This window comes from Acomys russatus, chromosome 15, assembly GCF_903995435.1.
Source record: "Acomys russatus chromosome 15, mAcoRus1.1, whole genome shotgun sequence".
Classification (NCBI taxonomy): Eukaryota; Metazoa; Chordata; class Mammalia; order Rodentia; family Muridae; genus Acomys; species Acomys russatus.
In genome coordinates, this window is record NC_067151.1 from 16,123,333 (window position 1) to 16,147,123 (window position 23,791).

The following is a 23,791-nucleotide window of genomic DNA, read 5'->3' on the forward strand; positions in this document are numbered from 1 at the left end:
TATAGGCTCTGTGACTGTGTGCACAGCCTATGAGGAGCTACGTCCCTGAAGAACACTATAGGCTCTCTGACTGTGTGCACAGCCTATGAGGGGCTACGTCCCTGAAGAACACTATAGGCTCTGTGACTGTGTGCGCAGCCTATGAGGAGCTACGTCCCTGAAGAACACTATAGGCTCTCTGACTGTGTGCACAGCCTATGAGGGGCTACGTCCCTGAAGAACACTATAGGCTCTCTGACTGTGTGCACAGCCTATGAGGGGCTACGTCCCTGAAGAACACTATAGGCTCTGTGACTGTGTGCGCAGCCTATGAGGGGCTATGTCCCTGAAGAACACTATGGGCTCTGTGACTGTGTGCACGGCCTATGAGGGGCTACGTCCCTGAAGAACACCGAGTGTCTCCCACTGCAGCTATCAGTTGACACGAGTGCTTCAGACTGAGCTAGGACTTTGTTGAGCCCCTATTTTAGCTGAGATTTGGCTAGCTAGTTGTTTTTAAGTATAATTTTTTGTTGGAAAAAACTCTTTTATACCATATATTTTGGTCATTTTTTTCCTTCCCCATTGCATCCCAGATCATTCCCCACCTCCCTACCTACACAACTTTATGCTTTATGTTTTCTCTCTCTCTCTCTCTCTCTCTCTCTCTCTCTCTAAAAAAAAAGAAACATACAAAAACTGCAAAAATAAATAAATAAATAATGAGGCAAAATGAGGGAAAAAAATGTACAAAAATATGATTGAGTTTATTTTGTGTTGGCCAACTACTGCTGGGCATGGAGCCTGCCCTAAAATGTCATTAATATACCCAATGAAACTGCATTAGAGAAAACCATTTTTTCCTTAGCCAGAGGATATCGGTTAGACACAGCTTCATGGTTAGAGGTGGATGCCATGTCTACTTCCCCTTTGCAGTGCTAGGGTCCCATCTGGCTTTAATGTGTGGGTCCTTGTGTGCATGGAGCTACAGTCTCTGTGAATTCAAGTGTGCATGAGCCCTGCTGTGTCTGAAAGATTGTTCCCATGGAGACAACAATCTCCTCCAGCTCTTAGAATCTTCCCACTTACTCTTTTGCACAGAACCTTGATCCTTGAGGGGAAGGCTCATTGAAGACATTCCATTTAAGAACTAGAGCTCCGAAGTCTCTGTTTCTTTGTACATTATTCAGTTGCGTTGTTTGCATGTTAATCACCACCTACTACAAAGAGAAGCTTCTGTGACAAGGGTTAAGTGACGCTCTGTTATGGTATAGCAGTATGTCATTTCCATTTTGAAGCTCTGACTTATGGACATAGCAGTATGTCATTAGGAACCATTTTAGTCCTATGTTCCTCTATAATAATAGAATAATAGCAGTAGGTTTCTCCCCATTGTCTTTTGACCTATCTAGTCTCAGGTTCTTGGCCCCTTTAACATTGTTAGGTATGGAGTCCATCTCATGGAGTGGGCTTTCAACTCAATCTGAAAGTGGTTGGCTACTCCCATACTGTTTGCAACAGTTTATCTTGCAGCCATGTCATTGTTGTAGGTTGTAGGGTTTATAGCCAGAAGATATTTTCTTTTCTTTTCTTTTTTTTCCTTTTTTTTTTTTTACTAATTTATTCATATTACATCTCAGTTGTTATCTCATCCCTTGCATCCTCCCGTTCCTCCCTCCCTCCTTCCCGCTTTCACCCTATTCCCCTCCCCTATGTCGTGACTGAGGGGGACCTCCTCTCCCTCTGTATGATCATAGGGTATCAAGTCTCTTCTTGACAACCTGTTATCCTTCCTCTGAGTGCCACCTGGCGATATTGGCTGCCTTTCTCCAGTAGTGTGTGCAGTACCTGCCATTATCATAAATGCTAGGGCTGGCTTGATCTTATTCGAGTCTAGTGCATGAAGTCTGTCTTTTGTTAGTTGTGTGTAAGTCCAGTCTTATGTAGAAAACACTTTCTTAGCAGTCATTCACCACCTTAGGCTCTTAAGATCTTCCTCATCTCTTTCTCATTGGTATCTGAGGTTTGGGGTTGGGCGTGTGACACGAATGTTCTGTTTCTGATTGAGTACTCTTATTCTCTACATGTTGACAGATCGTAAGTTTCCATATTAATTGCCATTCACTTTAAAAGGAAACTTCTCTGCAGTTTTCTTTAAAAGTGTAAGTGACTACACTCCAGTCGGAGAACACACATCCACAAGTATTGTGGGCAATGCAAATTGGTCTTGAAGGATTTAAAAAAAAAACACACACACACACAAAATTGGGTAGGTATGCAAGGCAGGCATGGATCTGGGAGGAGCTAGAGAAATAGGAAGAATACAATCAAAAGTCAACTTAATAAAAAGGAAAGAGATATAGAAAACAGGTTCTTTAAGAAGTGTTGAGAAATGTATTAATGTGTGAGCAAAAAGATATACTTAGGAAAAAATTTAACACTGTGTCCATCTAGCAGAACAACATTAGTACGTTTTCTTCAGTCTGTCACCCACCTACCCAGCCACCAGTTCTTGGCCCAGTTAACAATTCCAGGTGTGAATTATTTCTTGATTAGGCCTTAAATCTAGTCATAAAGTGTTGATTACTCCCATAACATCTTTGCTACTATGCACTAGTGGGCATATCTTTGCAGGAATTATGGCTATTTTGAGAACTTAAAAATTTTGTCTTCATTACCCTCAGATAGATCTATATACTATTATTATTAGGTTTTTTTTTTTTTTTTACTTGTGTTTGTGACTTAGGTTTAAAATACAGTTTTTAACTTTTCAATTCTGAAATATGTGTTTTTGTATGTTAGGTTAACTTATGCTTGTTACAAGCCTCAGTGGAAGAATCTCCAGCTATAGTTCCTAGTAGAAGTGTGACTCATGTTTCCCTGGTGGCTTTGTGTTTCGACAGAATTGCTACGCAAGTTCGTATGAACAGGTGAAAAGATTTTATTAATTTGGGCCATGATTGTTGGATGTGAAAAACCTTAATTATCATAATTATTTTCAAGAAACACTTAGGTAATATTATTAGTAATGGTTTAGTTTAGACAGTGTTTCATTTTAAACAACATAGTTAAATATTTTTATTGTACTAAATTATTTAAATGTTAACCATGTGTACTTTTTTTGTTTTCACTAAGAGGTGTGGTTGAAGAGACTTCAAATAATGTAGACCCTAGTAAAACATCAAATTTTGATAGATACGTTCATGCCAGCAAGATGCAGCCTCAGTCATCTGGGTCTCTTAGGTCAAATGCTGGAGCAGAGAAAGGCAAAGAAATTGCTGCCAAGTTAAACATCCATCGAGTCCATGGCCAACTTAGAGGACTTGATACTACAGGTAAGCATCAAAAACTTGGTGATTCTTTGGTATTTGTAAGTGTCAGATTTTCCAAAGTAGAACATTTTCTTTGGAATACTGCAGCAAATTGACACTGTAAGGAAGAGAAAGGTATATCTATGTATGTTGTACTCAAGGTATTTAACTACTCCATAGTATAGACTATGCAGAATATAAAGTAAGTTTTTGGGGCCAATTAGGAATTACTTCATCTCTTTTGTTTTTTGTGTTTGGTTGGTTGTTTTGGTTGATTGGTTGTTTATTTAATTTCTATTTCTTGCTCATATAACAGAGAATACACACACACACACACACACACACACACACACACATACAGCTTTTAAATAATTGTATTATTAAAAAGAATTAATTGTAATATCAATCTAGTCTAGATAGACATTTTTCTTTAATGTCCCTAGTGAACAGCTCGCCAAGCCTTGAACACTCAACAGTATGGTCGAGTATCGCAGCAATACCCCAGCATCCTGGTACCAACTTGTCTTAGTTAGGGGTTTTATTGCTGTGATAGAGCGGCATGAACAGAGCTCAAAGCAGGGCAGGGCCTGGAGGAGCTGATTTGGAAGCCGTGTGCTTACTGTTTTAATGAATGCTGCTTACTGGCTCGCTCTTCATGGTTTGCCCACAACCCAGTCTTAATGGAGGCAGTTTCTTAATTGAGGTTTCTTTCTCTCAGATGTCTTTAGCTTGTGTCACGTTGGCATAAAAGTATCCAGCACAGGGCTTATTTCATCACCCTTTGTGTAAAGTCACATCATCTGGCCTGAGCCTTTCAAGAGTTCTTTTTTTTATAATAATCTGAAAACCATAGTCCGAAAACTGGGACAAAACACAGTGGTTTGAGTTGTAAAAGGTCTATAGTTGCAGTGGTGGCCTGTTTGCACTTACTTATTGTACCAAATCATAAGCATTACATTATGTAACTTGGAACCCACCAGCTAGAATAAAAGCTCATTACAAACAACAGTCTCCATGAATTTCCAAGGTACATTTGCGTAAAAATGCAGAACAAGTGGAAATTTTTTGCTTATGCATATGTTTGAGATTCTCAGTCTCATGGTATTTGATAGCTTCAGGGAGATGAAGCAGGTTTCTGAGTGCAGTACTCTGGGCTTTGTATTGTATAGCTGCATATCTATGGGAGTAGATGACTCACAAAATTAAATGTCTCACTTTATTCCTGTACTTTAAGTTCAAGAGACTTAGAAATTCAAGTAATTAAGTTATCAAAAAAAGTTGTGGGGAAAATGGAGGTATGCATTTGACTGCATTGCATCTGTAAGCAAGTGCATCATAGCAATGTCTAATAAATTGCAATTATATGAAATGTTAGTGTAAAGCTGTTGTCTTTCAGTAAAAGCTATACTTTTCCTAGGAAATAGTTTTTCCTGAGGCCACATAATTAAAATAAATTTGTAAATTATGAAAGCTTTTTAAATTACTTTACCACATATCTGGATTATTTAGACCCTTTTCACAGAATAGTCTTTCAAAAACAAATTGATAAATTCATTGTTAACGCTGGAATCTTCTTTACTTCTTTGTAGATCGCATTGTTTTTTAAGTGTTTTATTTATTTTTCTGCTTTTTCAGAATACTAAGCTGCCTTTTTAGGACAATCATTTGTTAACATCTTTTTTTTTTTTTTCTTAAAACAAAACAAAAATGTTCATTGTGCTCTTTCAATAACAGACATTGGGACCTGTGCCATCACTGCCATTCCTTTTGAGAAGTCTAAAGTCTTATTTACTCTTGAAGAATTGGATGAATTTACTTTTGTAGATGAGACAGATCAACAGGCTCTCCCAGATGTTACACGGATAGGTCCCAGTCAGGAAAAATGGGGCTGGATAATGTTTGAATGTGGCCTTGAAAATTTAACTATAAAAGGTAAGCTTCTTCCCCGCCCCCCAGCCCCACCCCCGAGATCTGCTTTAGAGCGGCTGGTTCAGTCCCACACTGCTGAAATGTGTTTTGCAGTTGTTTCTTGTAACAACCTGGATCAACACAATACAGCAGAAAGTGTGATACTTGGATTTATGTCTGAGGTGTGCGTAGACATCCCAACTATAAAAGTGGTATCTTTCCCACAGCCAAGTAGAGATTCCCTCTGTCCTGAAAGTCAGGGCCTCACAAAGCTGAAGGATTTAGAAATTACTGAGTTCACTGAACACCTCATTCTTTTCAGAGTTTAGAGCTTTGCCATATAAAAAGTTAATATTTCATGTGAATTCTTCATTAAATGAAAACTAGTGATTATCTACTTGTTTCTTACATAGGAGAAGGGGAGGGGGGAAGAGGAAAGGAGGAGGGAAAGTCTTGTGTGCTTATGAATGACACTTTGAAGTAGGAAAGTGGAGTTGTTATAAGACTTCAGGTTTAAAAAAAAAAGACTTCGGGTTTAGTCTTAAGTGGTACAGTAACTTCAAACCTCGTAGCTGTATGTCTACACCTGTTACCTGGTCAGTCAATCAGACACAACTCTTTTAGATAGGGAAAGGCTAGTAAGGGAAGTTATATACAGATATTTTAGAGTACAACAGTAAAACACATATCCACTCTTTTAACAAATGGCTCCTTTCATTTTTATAGGAGGAAGACAGTCTGGTGCAGTTTTATATAACACTTTTGGAGTTATGGGTAAAACTAGTGTCACAGAAAGAGGTGGAGTGCTGACATCTAACAATTCTTCTGATTCTCCTACGGGCAGTGGCTACAATACCGATGTCTCTGAAGATAACCTTCCGTGTGACCGAAACAGTCCTTCCTCTGATATAAATGGAAACTCAGTTTCAGATGAACAAGTTGGTGAATTTCTAATGATACTAATAACTTAGAATTAGAGAAGTACATACTTAATTCAAAATCAATTTCTGGAGCGTATCTCCTCGTTGTTTCCTCTTTTCAGTTGTAACATTTTGTTAAATATACTATGGCTAGACTATAATTCTAGAATAGGTGCAGGAATATATACCTATGGGGCATCTTTCTGCCCAGTATAATATTTAGGATAATACTCTGCTTAATGTTATATACATAATAAATATTTGTTAAGTAGATGAATTTATAGAACTTAAGAAAAATAGGCCTTGATTAGTTAATTAGGTTTTGATGAATTCTAGAATTCACATATATGTTGTTATTGGTGATATTTTATATAGGCAATAAATATTTTTATCAACATCTACATATTTTGGATACCGTCTTAAGTAATACCTTATATTCAACTCATTTATTATTTTTATTGTGGTGGAATTTAATTGTGATGGATATGGTAACAGCAAAAATACTTAAAATTCCATATTGTGGAAAAGCTGGATCACTAACTGGTGGCCTTGGACAAGCAAGTTTCTTAGCCTTTTCTGTATTTTTCAGCTGCAATAAGAGTGTAGGAAGTTATGCCATTGGTGCTGCAGAGTTTTGAAGATTGAAACAGATGCTATGTACGAAAAGCTTTACTAGTTACAAGCAAGAATTCCTGAGAGTAAACAAACAAGCAAAAAACAGAGAAAGCACTCTTTCATTAAGAACTGGGTGCATGACTGTAATCTCAGCACTCTAGGAGGCAGAGGCAGGTGGATTGTTATGAGTTCAAGGCCAGCCTGGTCTACAAAGCGAGTCCAGGACAGCCAAGGCTACGCAGAGAAACCCTGTCTTGAAAACAGAAGTGGGCCAGAGAGATGGTTCAGAGGTTAACAGTACTGTCTGCTCTTCCAGAGGTCCGGAGGTCAGTTCCCAGCAACCACATGGTGGCTCACGACCATCCGATGCCCTCTTCTGGTGTGTAGGTGTACATGTAGGCAGAGTACTCTATGCATATTAAATAAATGCATCTAAAAAAAAAGAAAAAGAAAAAAAATTTTTTTTAATTAAAAAAAAAAAAGGAAAGAAGAGGAAGGAGGAGGGGGGAAGTAATAGTAGATTGTGGGTACCTATTTTTCATGGTTGCACTCACCTCTGAACCCTGTTTCCTGGGGATTATTTGTCTTTGTTTCTCTGAGTGTGAGAGTCAGATGTGTGAGTGTGTGAGCATAAGCATGCACCTACCTGTGGAAGCCAGGGCACAGCCTTTGCATGGCAGCCCTTACTCTCTTACCTTCAAACAGGGTTCCTCAATGCTATGTAAACCAGGTTGGCTGGTCGTGAGACTTTGTAGATGCTCCTGTCACCACCTCCTATTTCTCTTAGGTACACACTGAAATTACAGACACATGTGACACTGCCTGATTTTGTGGGGTTTTGCTTTTTAATGTGGGTTCTAATGACCCAACAGGTTGTGAGGCTTGCTGGGCAAGTGCTTTTACCCACTGAACCATCTCCCTAGCCCCTAGGGCTTTATTTTTTATTTGGTGCATAGTTGTAGAGTTAATCAATTTCTAGAACAGCCTGATGGCTCAGTAGGTAGAATCTATGAAGTCTGAAGTCACAAAAACGAAACACCAAGGACATCCTTAGTAGAGCAAAAATTTTATTTTCCAGGCAACAGGGACATGGTTTTAGTCTTCGGAGTGAAAACCATGACCATGAACAAGCTTGTACAGTCTTTTAAAAGCAAAAAACCATACACAGAAAGCATGTGCAGGAGGGGGGAGGGCAGCCTTATCTGGGCTGCTCAGTACCAGAAGGACTCATAAGTTTTAACAAGGCAGGAGTTGACAGGACTTGACAGGGAGTCAGCAATGTGTGGAGTCAGCAGCAGCAATTTATCTTGGGACTGGGAACATCTGTCTGTCCTTGGTTAATATCTGGTCCCTTTATTTTCCCAGAACTGAAGACCTGTGTGTATTAAGATGCGGGACAGGCCCAAGATGGAGTCTGGGTTGTTAGTCCTTTCAAACTAATTGCTAGGTGACCAGCTTGGCAACCAGAATTTGACCTTTTGAATCCTTATAAAAGTAGGAGGAGAAAACTGACTGTCCTCTGATCTCCATGTTTGTACCATTGTACTTTTTTTTTTTAATTAATTTATTCTTGTTATATCTCAAAGGTTATCCCATCCCTTGTATCCTCTCATTCTTCCCTCCCTTCCATTTTCTCCTTACTCCCCTCCCCTATGACTGTGCCTGAGGGGGACTTCCTCCCCCTTTATATGCTCATAGGGTATCAAGTCTCTTCTTGGTAGCCTGCTATCCTTCCTCTGAGTGCCGAATGATCATAATGAGTGAGTTAACCCAGAAGCAGAAAGAGACAAATGGTATATACTCACTTATATCTGCATACTAGCCCAAGGGGCATGTCCCATGAAAGCCTTCACTTACCAGGAAACTGGGACAGAGTGGAGGACATCCTATTGGGACTCTAGATGAGAGAAGCATGGGAGAATAGCAAAGTAGAAGGATCCAGAGAGTCCTAGAAACCTACAAGAAGAACATTATGATAGGTAGATTTGGGCCCAAGGGTCCCGCTCAAACTAAGGCACCAGCCAAGGACAATACAGGCCATAAACTTTAAACCTCTACCCAGATGTAGCCAATAGACAGGACATTCTCCACAGTTGAGTGGAGAGTGGGGTCTGACTTTCACAAGTACTCTGGCGCCTCATATTTGACCATGTCCCCTGTACCATTGTACTCTTGCACCTACACTTACACATCTTGTTCACACCGCACACAATAATAATAAATACAATTTTAAGTTAGCCACTTTCCTTTTTAGTTCTTTAGAAGTGTTTGACGGAGGGGGCAGGGTGCTGGAGAGATGACTCAAGAGGTTAAGAGCACTGGCTGCTCCTCCAGAGGTCCTGAGTTCAATTCCCAACAATCACATGGTGGCTCACAACCATCTATAATGTGATCTGATGCCCTCTTCTGGGCTACAGCAATACATGCAGGAAGAGCACTACATACATAATAAAAAAAATAATTTTTTAAAAAAGAAGGGTTTGGAGGATTACATTAGGATTTTAATGAAGGGAATTAGGTCATATGTGGCTGTGTATTAAATAAAGGTTTCTTTAGTATTCTTTCCTTTTCACCTATTGAGAAACATTACAGAATCTTTTTTAGAGATTATTAAAATTTTATGTGGATAAGTGTTTTGCTTGCATTTGTGTCTATGCATAGTGTGTATGCCTGATGCCCACTAAGAGCAGAAGAGGAAGTTGGATCCCTTGGAACTGGAGTGGTGACACTTGTGAGCCACCATGCGGGTGCTGGGAATTGAGCCCAGGTCCTCTGGAAGAGCAGCTGGTGTTCTCACCTGCTGAATCATTTTCTCCAACCTCACTTTACAGAATTTTAAGGGCTTTTCTCCCAGATCATATGCTCCTTGGATATCCTAACCATTTATTCAGGTTCTGTGTTATCTTTTCCCATTTCTTTATGGAATTGTTTCTCCTCAAATGTGGGTGTTCCGTGGAATTTGTATTCATGGTCCTAATTTCCTCTTGCTGGTTGTCTGTTCCCTGACTTGCTGCCGGCTTCAGTATGTAGTGATACTTCCTCATGATTCTTTCACAGACCTTCTGAGCCGTGTAATGCCGTTTATGCATCGCTTTAAGTGTGCCGTGGCTCTGGGGACAAGTCAGTCTGCAATCATTTGCTTGACCATGCACACTGCTGTAGTAATAATGCATAAGTCTCCCTCCTTTTTTCACATGTCAAGTTCTACATCTGCATATACCCAAGTGCCTGTCTCATAGCGTCTTGAGAAATCAATGTTTCAAGTTTTATTTATTAGGTTTTGTGATGCTGAGGATTAAACTTAGACGTCACAGCATGCTATGCAAGAGCTAGCTCTACCACTGGCTTACCTCCCAGCTGTAGAGGCTTCTGTTGGTGTTGCTGTTTTGTTTTGTTTCTGTTTTTAAGAGAGAGCCTTGCTGTATTGACCTCCTGGGCTTTTAACAGATCCTCTTGTTTCAGCGTCCTGAGCATCTGGGACTACAGGCTTAGATTTCTTTCTCAAAGGAAAATATATGGGATTCCAGTAGATGGCTCAGCAAGCAAAGGCATTTTCTGCCTTGCTGCCAAACCTGAATTTAGTTCCGGGGATTTTCTGAATTAGCAGAAGACTACATGGAGCAATGTCTACAGTTGAAGGTTTTATGTAAGGGTGTAATCCGTCAAGCCTGATGGATGAGTAGGTTTTTTACATAAGTGCTAGTAAGCCTGTATTAATGGTTTTGCAGGATCAATACATTAACTTTTTGGCTTTTTAAATATAGGATGAAGGAGTTGAATCTGATGACTTGAAAAAAGATCTACCTCTAATGCCACCACCTCCAGACTCATGTAGCATGAAGTTGACCATTAAGGAAATTTGGTTTAGTTTTGCAGCTCCAACCAATGTGAGATCTCCTACACATGCATTTTCTAGGTAAACATTTTTAAAGTGCAATCTTGTCCATTGACAGTTTCTCCTTATCTCAGCATACTATTTTGCTTCGTGTATTTAATGAATTATTTTTCTGGCATATCTAATACTTTGTAAGTGCTAAAATGGCTATTCTTTCCATCTTTCTCATTGGACACTTTCTGTAGACATTAATTATTCTCTATTGAGCCTAATTTCTTTCCTAATGTAGCTGTATTTACTTGTCGTGCTGCCATAAACTTTTATTCTTCATTTTGGACATGTTTCTCCCTTCTTCCTTCCCAAGTGTCCATTTCTTATTTATATATTCAAAATTTACCAGTAACCAAGAGGAAAGAAATGCTGTCAGAGTAAAATAACATTAAGTGCTATAGGTGCAGGAGATTGTTTGAAATATAAAGTTTAATCTTACATTTTTTTCTTTTGTTTTAAAAGGCAGCTCAATCTTTTAAGCACTGCAACCCCAGCTGTTGGTGCCTGGCTGGTTCCTATTGATCAACTCAAGTCATCTTTAAACAAGTTAGAGACAGAGGGAACCTTGCGAATTTGTGCTGTTATGGGATGCATAATGACAGAAGCATTAGAGGTGTGTCTTTTAATCATATAAGTTATCAGGCATATTCTGTTACTGAAAATGATTTTTTAAGTATTATAGTTGTTGGAAGAAACCAGATCTACAAGTTCCTAGTTACTAGATATCTTTGATTATAGAATCTTTTATGTATGTCATTCTAAATCTATTGTTCTTGTTTCATTTTCAGAATAAAAGTGTGCATTTTCCTCTAAGAAGTAAATATAATAGACTTACGAAGGTTGCTCGCTTTCTCCAAGAAAACCCTTCATGTTTGTTATGTAATATTCTACACCACTACCTGCACCAAGCAAATTACTCCATCATTGATGATGCCACAATGGTGAGTACTAGCTATATGCTGCTGTTCTGTAGCAGTGATACTAATGGACAGGTTGAGAAATGTAGTTAGAAATACAGGTTAGTAGATACCAGTTTTCTCCGGTTGACACTCTCAGAGTGACTTGTATATAGAAGCTGTCAACAAGGATAAGATTTCTCAGCATGAGAGTTTGAAAGGGAAATTGTCAAAGATGGAATTCTGGAAAAAAAAAAATGCCAGCCTTCAAGAAGGTTAGAGAGATTACATAAAGCTAGATTGATTGCTGAGAAAAGAAGTAATCTCTGGGGTGGTCATGGTTTGGTAAAATAGTGGTTAGTCATAAGGGGAGAATAAATCATTGCACAACTTATCCCTGCTCCCAGGAAAGCAGATAGCAAGTTGGGAATGGGATTTTAGAACTGTGAGGACATTGCTTGTCTGCTCCAGGCTTTTGAAAAGTAGAGCATATACAACAATAACTAGCCAAATTATGCACCTATGTGTCAGCGTTATTAATGGCTAACCAAACCTTCTGTCAGGCACGTGAAGAATCTTTTAAGTGGTGGGTTTTACAAAGATGCTTATATCTAGACTGAAATAGCACTTCCTACTTTCTGGGATGAAGACAAAGTTGTACAATGTAAGCCTGACATGCCCACCCTAGAGAGGCTAGAACAGAAACACTTGTAGGCATTAACCACGAGTGGAGTGGGTGCTCTACATGCCAAGACAAAGCCAGAGGCAGGAGAAGTACTAGGCTTACTCTTCAGTAGCACCCCATATACAGACCAGTCAGGTCTCACCAGAACTACTGTAATGTTTTGCACTCTTTCAAACATTACCACACTGAGAACCAAACTTTCCAAATGCATAAACCTTCGAGGGATAATCTCTATATGTGTAGCTATGGCAGGTTTTATTGTCAACTTTAAGTCCTAGGTAAAGTTGAATAAATTAAAGATCTGCATTTTAGTTTCTTCTTGTCTAAGTGGAAATTTTGGGATTAAAATAATCTCATCATACATAATAGACTTTGGTGTGGTAATACATACCTTAACTTCTAGGCGGAGGCAGGTGGATCTCTGGGTTCCAGACTAGCCAGGGCTATCTAGGCTTTGTCTCTAAACAGTAAGGAAATGTGCATAACGGGCTGGTAAGGTGGCTCAGCCTATAAAGGCATATGCCACCAACTGGGACCTGAGTTTGAGCGCCAGGATTCACATGCTAGAAGGAGAAAACAGATTCTGGGATCTTTTATCCTCCACACAAGTGTAGTGGCCCTCACTAATTCATATATGTAAAAAATGCACAGCATGGTAAAAATAGAGGTTGACACCACCTTCAAGGACTGTTTTGTGTCTCATAGGAATGGTTACACTGGGGAAGTGGAATTTAAACTTGGTCTTTGAGCAGGTGCTACTACCCTGTGGTGGGGGTGAGCAAGTGGAAGGAATAGTGCTCAGAAAAAGGCACTGTACCTGCTGGCATGGGTTGTCTAGCCATTGTTTAAGTGTGCATTTAGTTATTGGTGCCAGGGTATTAGAGTGCCCAAAGGATGTCAGAAGTAGCAAAACACTCTGTGCTGCTAGCCTTTTGGGAGGGCTGTCTTCTTGGCGATCCTCTCCCCAGCATCTGCACACTGAGAGTAGTGTAGAGAAGAGGACGGGTGAGGGGGTTTCTGATAGAGCCACCACATCCAGAGGACAGTTTACAACTGTACCCAGGGCGCCATATGTGCATATCTGGTAAAATACTCGTGTTTATTGTGCACGGAATTTATTCCACATCATTAAAACTTTATAAATGTTCTAAAGAAGAGCTTATGGTTGAAAGGATAGCTAGTTAATATGGTCGAATCAACAGAAAAGGTTCCTCTTGAACGTAGAATTGTTAAGCCATGTCTGGACTATATGAGTTAATTCGTATTGCTAGGCTGACTATGGAGGGCCAGAGAGTGGCTCCAGGGGCAAGATCTGCAACGCTGTATTGAGACTGATATCTTAGCTGGGCTGTGGTGGCGCACACCTTTAATCCCAGCAGAGGCAGAGGCAGGGAGATTGCTCTGAGTTCAGGGACAGCCTGGTCTACAAAGTGAGTCCAGTACAGCCAGGGCTACACAGAGAAACCCTGTCTCGAAAAAAAACCAAAACCAAACCAAACCAAAAACAAAAACAAGAAAAGAAAAGAAAAGAAAAGAAAAGAAAGAAAGACAGACTGACATCCTGAGGGCCCTGCCATAGGTGCATCTTCCAGATACTCCATAGGAGAATACATTTATTGAGCGGGAACACCCCTTCTTCCTCATTTGTTAGTATACAGATCTGATGATAAATTTAGAAATGCTGTACTTAGTGTGGTCTGTTGCTTTGTGTTTCCTTGTAAGCTGAGCACCGAGGGAATGCAGAGTTTAATTGTAACTTTGCCAATACATATATCTAGATGCCTGCTGCCATTTTTGTCTTCTATGAAATTTTTGCCAAGAAAGATAGGATTGCAGTTTTGTCTGACAGATTGAGATGGCATGGTAGTGTGGAGATTTTAGTTGGTGAATATTCACGGTGTGGGGAAAAGCATGGTACATGCTGTATAATCTCAATTACACAAGTATATGTACAAGTTTCAGAATCTAAAAGAACACAGCAGCTGAGCCGCTTGTGACTGGGTGACTTAGTTCTTGGATTCTTGTGTTTTGTTTCCTATAATGCACATATTAAAAAATAAAAGATTCTTTAGACGCTTAAAAAAAATAAGCTCTTCATTATTATTACAGAGTGATGGGCTTCCTGCACTGGTAACTTTAAAGAAAGGATTAGTTGCTTTGGCAAGGCAGTGGATGAAGTTCATTGTGGTAACACCCGCCTTTAAAGGAGTCAGCTTGCACAGGCCAGCTCAGCCACTGAAACCTCCAGCTGCTGCAGACCGTGAGCATGAAGACGGACTCGGCCTGGATAATGGAGGTGGTCTTCAAAGTGATACCTCTGCTGATGGCGCAGAATTTGAGTTTGATGCAGGTAAGTTTAGTTTAGGGAACTTTTCTTTCCTCAGTGTAATCATTGTGTGTTTTTTGGGTATGTACATCTTGTAGGAATAGCTTCATGTCAACAATGTGCCTCTTTAAAAGATACCAACAGTACCTTTTGCTTATAGTTATTAGCAAATTAGTAATAGAAGCAAATCCTAGCTGTTACATACTTGGTCACATGGTACTCTATAATTTTAATAAGTTTTGTTCCAAATTTGAAAGTCCTGTGGATAAACTATGCAGTTATGAATTTCATTAATCCAAATTCACAATGCCTTTGGATTTTTTTACCAATCAAATTTTATAATTTAGTTTTGTGAGAAACAGTAGACTGATAACATGTCCAGTAGAGACAGCTTTTATAGCAAACTTGTAAACAAAAGCTAGCCTTTTAAAATTAAATTTTCCCGTTTATCTGTTGTCTGAGGAATTTAGTCTTATCACCTGTTACATATATTTGATCTTTAAGTAAATTTAGGGCCCTGATCTGAACATACAGTTCTATTTATAAAATGTGTTGCAGTTAAACAGGGTTAATAAACCTTTTTGAAACATATTTGTATTTTAACTTTTTGCAAAAGATTAATTTTTTATTATGATGATAGATTTATCTTAAAGAATTCAAAGTGCTGTGGGAGAAAAGTCCTAAAATTAAAGCTTCTAGAATTAAATAAAATTATTTTTAATCAATACATTATAAGTAGTAGTTTGAGTTTTATTGGGAGTTACCCAGAATTTGTTATGTACAGAGGTTGAATTAGTTTTCTAATTAACCTTGGTGCCTGTGTTCAATCCTGGCACTTTACATATTCTAGAGGGTGGTTTAATTGGTTTTTGGTCACTGTATCAGTTACACGGGTGGTATAAACGCAGATACAGGTTGGAGAGTAAGGAAACAAATAAATAAAATTATAAACATTACCCATTATTTTAGATTATAAAGATGGGTTGTAACTATACAGACCAGAATGTTGGTTGATGTTTCAAGAAAATGTGTGGTCACTTATTCTTTTGAACCATTTCAGCCACTGTCAGTGAGCACACAATGCTCCTAGAAGGAACAGCTAACCGGCCACCGCCTGGGAGCTCTGGACCTGTCACTGGAGCTGAAATAATGAGGAAGCTTTCTAAAACTCACACCCATAGTGACTCTGCATTAAAAATAAAGGTATAGCATTGCTGGTTTTGATTAGAGTTCAAAACTTACAGAAGCAACATACTTTTATTTAAATTTCAATGTTAAATATTTTAGATGTCTATTTTAAATACTCTGAAAATTGATGTTGAAATTAATTTTGTTAATAAGTTTTAGTGTATATATTTCCATGAAAATTATATCATCAATATTTAATACTTAAAGATTACTAAACCTTTTCTATCTTAATGAATATTATATATCATAACATTCAATATTGAATATGTTGACAATCTTGTCATTTCAGTTTTAGTGAGAAGCCTTTTAAGTTGTTCATTATTGGTTACTGACAAAGTTTAGGTTGAGTTTTTGCAAATTATACTCTTAATTTACACTCCATTGTTTTAACAAGTTTAAAGGATGCTTGATAAGAGGGGCAGTATAGCCAAATGGTAGACTTCCACTGGGAGCAGTGCCCTCACCTGAATTTTGCTCTGTAACTTGAAAAATTACTGATTGGATTGTACGTCAGCTTCCTTACTTGTAAGGCGTGGATTTTGATATCATCCTCCTTTGGAAGATTGTGATGAGAAATAACCGGTGAAGACATGATAAATATATCTGGCACTTTCTGTTTTTTAGGTTTGTTGATGTTAGTTTGCTTTTCTAAAAACTGAAAATACAAGTTAATAGTTTTACTTTCACTCAAAGTCTGCATATAGACTTACACTGACAATCAGAATACTTTTGACATTCAATATGAAATTTCTAAATAAAACTTTTTAAACAAAATACACATGAAAAAGAACTAATATTACCTAAATAAACAACAACAAAAGTATTTTTAATCACTAAGAAACAGAGATATTAAATATAATTTATTGGCCCTCTAAGTTTGTCTTGTGTCATGCCCACTATTTTTCCATTATAGGTGATGATAAAAGAAAACAGTCATTCTCACACAATATTAAAAAGTTGTTATATGAGAAAGCTTCTCCTGGGGAGATATTACAAACATGTCTACTCACCCCAAGTAGGGAGCTCCTGACTGCCAAAGTATAGATAGTACCAGAGTCCAGCTTGGTGAACCAGTGAGTTTTGTTGGGGTTTTTTTACAGGAGTAGAAATGGAATGTTTCAATCTTGGAGGAATTATTACATAAGTGAATATATGGTTGTGACTTTTTTGAAGGACAGTGTGGCAAGTATAAATGCAAACCTTTCATGTCAAACACTTTTGTTCTGGAAGTAGCCATAAATGATCAGACAGATCCTAGAGCTTTCTTGGTAGTATTGTTCCTGGAAACTAGTGGGCATGACACGAAAGAATTACACTTACTGGGCCAATAAATTATGTACACTGTTATAAATTCCTACCAGGAACTCTTTCCTGAAAGGGGTAGGTTTATGTGTAGCTGTCAATGTCACTGGAGTAACATGGGTTGAATTAATAGCAAAATATAGTGGTGTGTGTGTTGTACATTTCTATTGCTGTGAAGAGACACCTTGACCAAGGCAACGTAGAAAAGAAAACATTTAAATGAGGACTTACCTCCAATTTCAGAGGGTTAGAATCCATGTACAGTAAGCATGGCAGTAGTAGGCAGGCATGGAAGGTAATGGATTAGTAGCTGAGAGCGTACATGGTAAGGCAGAAAGAGAGAGCTAACAGGGAATGGTATGGGTTTTTGAAACCTCAAAGCCCACCCTCAGTGACACACCTTAGTCCTTTCCAAACAGTCCACCAACTGCAGAACAAGCTTACTAAGTCCCAGTGCTCTGGATACCGGCCCCTTAGATATTAACCAGCATTTTATTCCCTGTAGTTTGCTTGAGATGCTGCTGTTCTATGATTCTGGTTTAGTTGTGGAAACTAATGATTTGCTGTTAAAATACATAATGGGATATACATGAATATGGTGCATAGCCCTTAGTATTTTATTACAGCTATAAAGTAATTCTAGTAGACAAAGTCACTGTGAGTATTAAAGGCTAGAATAACTAGCAGCAATAGCAGCATTCAGAGAGGTTGGAATTATTAGCAGTCGTTTTCACATACTTCAGAAAAAAAACAAAGCCCTGTGTTCATTTTGTAGGGCATTCATCCATATCATTCTCTGAGCTACACCAGTGGAGACACTGCTACAGATTCTCCAGTCCATGTTGGCCGTGCTGGGATGCCAGTAAAAGAGAGTCCAAGGAAGGAGAGCCTTCTCAGCTATCTGACTGGGAGCTTCCCAAGCCTGCACAACCTTCTGGAAGGCACTCCACAGAGAAGTAGTGCAGCTGTGAAAAGTAGCTCCCTAACAAGAACAGGTATCTAGCTCCAGAGGACCCAACTCCCTCCTCTGGACTCTCCCACCCACTGCACTCACATATGCACAACACATACCCATGTAATTAAAAATTAAGTAATTCCTCCCATTTTTTTGTGGGAGAATTAGGAAAAAAGCTTATTATATCCTTCAATTGCATGACTAATCTTTTTAGTATGTTTTGGTTTTGAGAAAGTATTTTAGAACAAAATTGTAACTTTGTCTTTGTATCTTTCATTTTCATTTTCTAATTAGTGCTGACTAATGCCGTGTACACATGCTGAGTCTCAGGAACACAGAGTCATCACTGTGTGATAATAAAAGTGAATTCTGCACTAATGCCTTAAGATCCACATACCAACATCATGAAGTGGGAGTTTAAAAGGACTTGGAAAGATGGCTGAGTAATTAAGAGCCTTAGTTGCTCTTTAAGAGGACCTGGGTTTAGTTCCCAACACCCTCATGGCTGCTGGCAACCATTTTATAACTCCAGTTCCAGGGGATCCAAGTGCCCCATTCTGAGTTGTACACAGACACAACTCAGGGAAAAACACCTATACACAAATAAGTAAATAAGTAAACCAATCTTTTTTAAAAAATTGCAAAGACATTTTAATCTGACTTTCTGAAAACATCTAAGTGACATTTTTCTTTTTGTAGTATGTAATATTCTTATTGTCAATAAATTTTGTTTTCAGGAAATACAGTGGCCACTGACATGCTGTCTGAACATCCTCTGTTATCTGAGCCGTCATCTGTGAGTTTTTATAATTGGATGTCGAATGCTGTGGGTAATCGTGGGAGTGTGGTACAGGAATCTCCTGCTACAAAGTCAGGACATAACAGTCTTCCAACAGGTATTACAATTATCATTTTTATCTTAACTGTTTTAAGTGGTACAAACAATTACAGCAAAATCTTGTTTCTCAGAGGATACTTAAACTGTTAGATATTTGGGTGATATTTGGTTGAAATTGGATTCTTTCAGAAAATGGCAAGTTATACTATCACTTGGTGTTCCTGTGATATTAAATATGAGATTCAAAGAATTTAAAACTTTGTGTGATGTGGTTGGTTAAAATTTCGTAACACCGAAGGAAGGAGGTTAAAAGTGTAAAGTATAGTTACAGCGTGATGTGCCTGTAGCACAGGAGATAGTTTGAATTTGTCAGCTCCCGCTGAGACGTTATAGCTTTTCATTCATACACTCTTTGTAGCTACCTAACAAGTATATACGCAGGTCTAGGCGAACAGTAACCACAAGGAGAGAAATAAGTCAGGGCCATTTAATAATGTTAAAAGAACATGCATGTGAGGAAAGAAAAGTGGCAGGATATTGCCCGAGAAAGTGGTGGCTATATCCAGTGTAAGCATATCAGCTTTCCTTTTCCTATTTTTAAAGGTTTCCAAATTAGCGAATATTGAAGTAGACTTTGATAGTGATACTAAAAGTAGCTAAAATGAATCCTAAAGGCTATTTGAGCCATGTGAACTCTTTTCAGATAAGAATTATTAAATGTGAAAAGTAGTTGATTTATGACTGCTTACCGAGCTATTTCTTTTGTTAGTGTAGTTAGTTTTGAAGTGATCTGAATTCTAATTGCATGCTATCTCTGCATTGACCTTTGACTGAAGAAAATAGAAAGATGTATCCTGCGGGTCTCAGCATCTTCTTGGTTGTGATTTCATTATTATTTGAGTGGCTATATTTTAAATTTCAGGTGAACTAGAATAGAGCAGTATCTATCAAGAGTCCTTTGTCTGGAAGGACAGGATAAAACTTGGGTGTAATTCTGTTGATACCCATGGATTTTGCTCTGCTGCATTTGCTTTTGAAAGATTTTTCAGTCATAAAAGTACATTTTGGGTTGAGTGGCTTGAATACCTATGTAAGGATCACTAGTATTTTCTGAATATTTAATTTTATTTTTTATTAATAAATCACATCTGTGTATTTTTACTGTTAAACATTAGTAAGAATTTTTTGTTTTGTTTTTGAGTTTTTTGATTTTTAGTTTTTGGTTTTTGGTTTTATTTATTTGTTTATTTATTTATTTGTCTTCCTTTTCAGGGGTCTGGAAAAGGAACTACAATATGGTTGCTTTTACATTTGACTTGTTAGGCTCTTTTTTGGGTTTTCTGTTTCCAAATGATTTACATTTACTCTTGGAATTTTGCTGTTAGGAGTTGCACCCAATCTTCCTACAATACCTTCAGCCTCAGATTTCAACACCGTCTTGTCCAGTGATCAGAACACTCTGGATGGGACTCATTCTCAACACAGTACCAGTCAAGATGATGTGGTAGGCGTGGAAGAAGCCAACCAAGGGTTTCCTGCTGTTCAGCTTGCTGATGCCCAGGTGAGCTTGTCTGCTTTACCTGACAGTAATGTCAGCCCTTCAGCAGCCCTCAGGGCAGGCACCGTCAAGCAGTAGCTACCGAATTCTGTGCCTGTGCTAAAAGCCTTCATGCAAAAAAGGAGCAGCCTTTAGAAGGACATGGATTAATTATGAATGCAATAGGTTATCATTAATTGAAAGTTTCAGCATAATATTTTTGTGTTAACATTTGACCATAACATGACTAGAAAGTTGAATTTTATTATATTCTACAGTCTTTTGTACAAAGTTAAGATTTTATTAACTGAGCAATTGGAAGACAGTGGATTTAGAATAGAGAAATAATTAAAACATGTAGAGATATAAGTGTAGCAGTGTGTTAAGTGACTGGGTGGAGAAAGTAGAGGTGAAAGATGAACTGTTGAAATAGTTCTTACCAGTGATGATGAAGCTCTAGGAAATGTGGCCACTTTGCAAAAGTATAGGCAGATGCTGTGAAATCATTGGAAATATCTAAGTTTGAATGAATAGAAGGCAAATTGGACAGTGGGACATGTGGGGTTATGGTGGGGTTTTAAAGGTGGAGGTCAGAAAGCTGTGTATTACAGCTATTCACCAATCCACAGCTGTGCAGGAAACTTGTTATACTTCCCTCAATGGCGTCTTTCTTTCCTGCTATGTAGTAATAAATACCTAACTAAAATTTCAACATCTTGACCATAGTTTTTCCTGTCCCATGCCGTCCTCACTCCCCCATCCACTCCTCCTTTTTTTCTCTTCAGAAAAGGGCAGGCCTGCCATGAATACCAACTAGCCATGGCATATCACGTTGTAGTAAGACTAGTCACTTCTTCTCCTATTAAGGTTGGACTATGCAACCCAGTGGGAAAAAAGGGTCCCAAAAGCAGGCAACAGGGCAGAGACAGCACCCGCTCCTACTGTTAGGAGTCCCACAAGAAGACCAGGCTACACACTGTAACATGTGTAGAGGACAGGCTCTGGTTGATGGTTCAGTCTCTTTGAGGCCCTAAGAGTCCAGTTCAGTTGATTCTGTGGGTTTTCTTGTGTCCTTTACCCTCTCTGGCTCCTACAATCCTTTTTTCCCCCTCTTCTGCAGGATTCCTCAAATTTCACTTAATGTTTGGCTATGGGTCTCTGCATCTTTTTTCATCAGTTGCTAGGTGAAGCCACTCTAATGACAGTTGGGCTAGGCCCCAAGCTAACCAATACATGAATATTGCAAAATATCATTAGGAATCATTTCATTAATATTTAAATTTTTAATTTATTTACTTATTTATATTTTCCCAGTTGTGTTTGGTGTTTTCCTACGTCTCTAGGCTCTCTAGCCTCTGGTCCCTGATCCTCCAGTGTCCTGGAGGTAGACTCTTTACAGTGGCATGCATCTCAAGCTGGACAGTTATTGTTTGGCCATTCCCACAATTTCTGTGTCACCTTTACCACAGCACATCTTGCAGGCCTGACAAATTGTAGGTCAAATCTGGGTGTGGTGGCGCCCACCTGTAATCCCAGCACTCGGGGATGTAGAGGCATGTAGATCTCTGTGAGTGGCAAGGCCAGCCTTGTCTACAAAGCTAGTACAACATAGCCAAAGCTACACAGAAAGCCTGTCTCAAAAGACAAAAAACAAACAACCAAAAAAATTGTACATCAAAGGTTTTGTGGCTGTGTTCGTATCCTAGTCTCTCTACTGAAAGACTTTCCTTATTACAGGAGATGGCCAGTTCGGGCTCCATTGTACCCCATTGCTAGGAGTCTTAGCTAGGGTCACCTAGATTCTAGGGTCTCCCTTATAAATTCCTGGGCATTTCCATTGCACTATGTTTCTAGCTTGTCAGGCTAGTCACAAAGATGGCCACACCCATTCCAGTTGTCCCTCGCCCATCGTCCCCCTACCTGACCCTCCTATTCCCATCCCCACGTCTACATCCAGGCCTTCCTCTTGTCCATCCATGATCTGTTAACCCTTCACAGTGAGATTCATGTGTTCCCTCACGCCCACTCCCTTTAGCCCTTCTCGCTACATGGTTTCTCTGGGTCAGTTTTCTTGGGTCTGTGAGACTTGCTTTGTGACTAAGTATATGGTCCATTTTGGAGAAGGTCCCATGAGATGCTAAGAAGGCATATTCTTTTGTCTTTGGGTGAAACATTCAATAGATATGTTAGGTCCATTTGAGTCATATTATTTTTGTTTAGTTCCTGTCCAGATGGCCTGTCCACTGGTTAGAGTGGGGTGTTGAAGTCTATTCGTGTGGGGGTCAGTGTCCATTGGAAGGAGGTGAGGAGCTACTGGATAGCATTTAGATGTAGGATATGGAGAAGGAAAAGGGAGCCGACACCAGAGGGCCAATAGTTGAGTGTCACAGTGTCTGTGATTTGCTCCTGTGAACTTGACTTAGCTGGAGATTTAACCAGAGTAATGCTCTGCTGTAAGCATTTATAGAAGGATTCTTTAAAATATAAAATCACTTATTAGTAAAAACATGTTAAAGGACTGATATAGCTAGTGATTATCATTTAAAATGGGATACGTGTTCATAATACAACATTTAAAATGTTTTTATATTATTACAAGAAGTTGATAAACTGTTAGTGAACCTTGTATATTAGTTTTCGGTCGTTTTGTTTTGGTTTTGATTCCATTGCTGGAGATTGACTCATAGCCTCTCTCATGCTTGGACATGTCTATTACCAAGCTACGGCTCCATCCCCTTTGTAAAAGTTACTTTGAGATGATGTCTAAGTTGCCAAGGCTGGCCTTGAACTTACTCTCTAGGGCAGGTAGGCTTTGAAATCTTTCCTTTTGACTAGCTCTCTGTTAGCTGTGATGATAGGCTTGGGTGGCCAAGTCTGGTGTCAGTTTTGTTTTGTTTTATAGAAACTCACTGGGTATCCACAGATTCTTTTAAAAAGCGTGAATGAATATAACTTAAATTCTTTTACCCTCGGGGAAGTTATGGAGTGATCTTTTTTTTTTTTTTCCCCAAAACAATTATGATGTCATTTGCTTTTGTTTCATTTTGTATTAATAAATACTATATGCTAGAATAATAACTGAAGTAATCAAGGAGCAATAAATTATCTTAATGTTGTTGTTTGGTGTCTTCCAGGTTGTTTTTAAACCTCTTCTGAGTCATACTGGGATCCAGTCACAGGACACAATGCCCCTTTGTTACCGGATGTACTTTGGAGAACACCTTTCATTTTCAGGAACTTTAGACTGCCTCAGAGCAGATATTGTAGATTCAGACACAGCTAAAGACAGGAAAGGCAAAAGAGCAAGAAGGTATTTTTCATGTTGTATAAAATCTTATTCAAGAATTATAATTTTAGTAACAATGAAACCATAATTTCTACTTAATAATCATATTTGTTATGAATAAGTTACTGGTTTTATTAATGGATTAAGCAGTGAGTGTTA

The 23,791-nt window shown here is 38.7% G+C and overlaps 1 protein-coding gene across 2 annotated transcripts in view; it reads left to right on the forward strand.

Moving 5' to 3' along the window:
- Bltp1 (bridge-like lipid transfer protein family member 1) overlaps positions 1–23,791 on the forward strand; it is a 174,508-nt gene that overhangs the window by 72,405 nt on the left and 78,312 nt on the right. For both annotated transcript variants that reach the window (XM_051157074.1, XM_051157075.1), the window contains exons 32-44: positions 2,782–2,909; positions 3,115–3,314; positions 5,025–5,222; positions 5,925–6,136; positions 10,498–10,649; positions 11,082–11,232; positions 11,408–11,560; positions 14,310–14,550; positions 15,587–15,729; positions 17,792–18,011; positions 18,709–18,867; positions 20,195–20,370; positions 23,481–23,656. In XM_051157074.1, the coding sequence (XP_051013031.1) occupies positions 2,782–2,909; positions 3,115–3,314; positions 5,025–5,222; positions 5,925–6,136; positions 10,498–10,649; positions 11,082–11,232; positions 11,408–11,560; positions 14,310–14,550; positions 15,587–15,729; positions 17,792–18,011; positions 18,709–18,867; positions 20,195–20,370; positions 23,481–23,656 (2,309 nt within the window). The remainder of the gene's footprint in view (positions 1–2,781; positions 2,910–3,114; positions 3,315–5,024; positions 5,223–5,924; positions 6,137–10,497; positions 10,650–11,081; positions 11,233–11,407; positions 11,561–14,309; positions 14,551–15,586; positions 15,730–17,791; positions 18,012–18,708; positions 18,868–20,194; positions 20,371–23,480; positions 23,657–23,791) is intronic.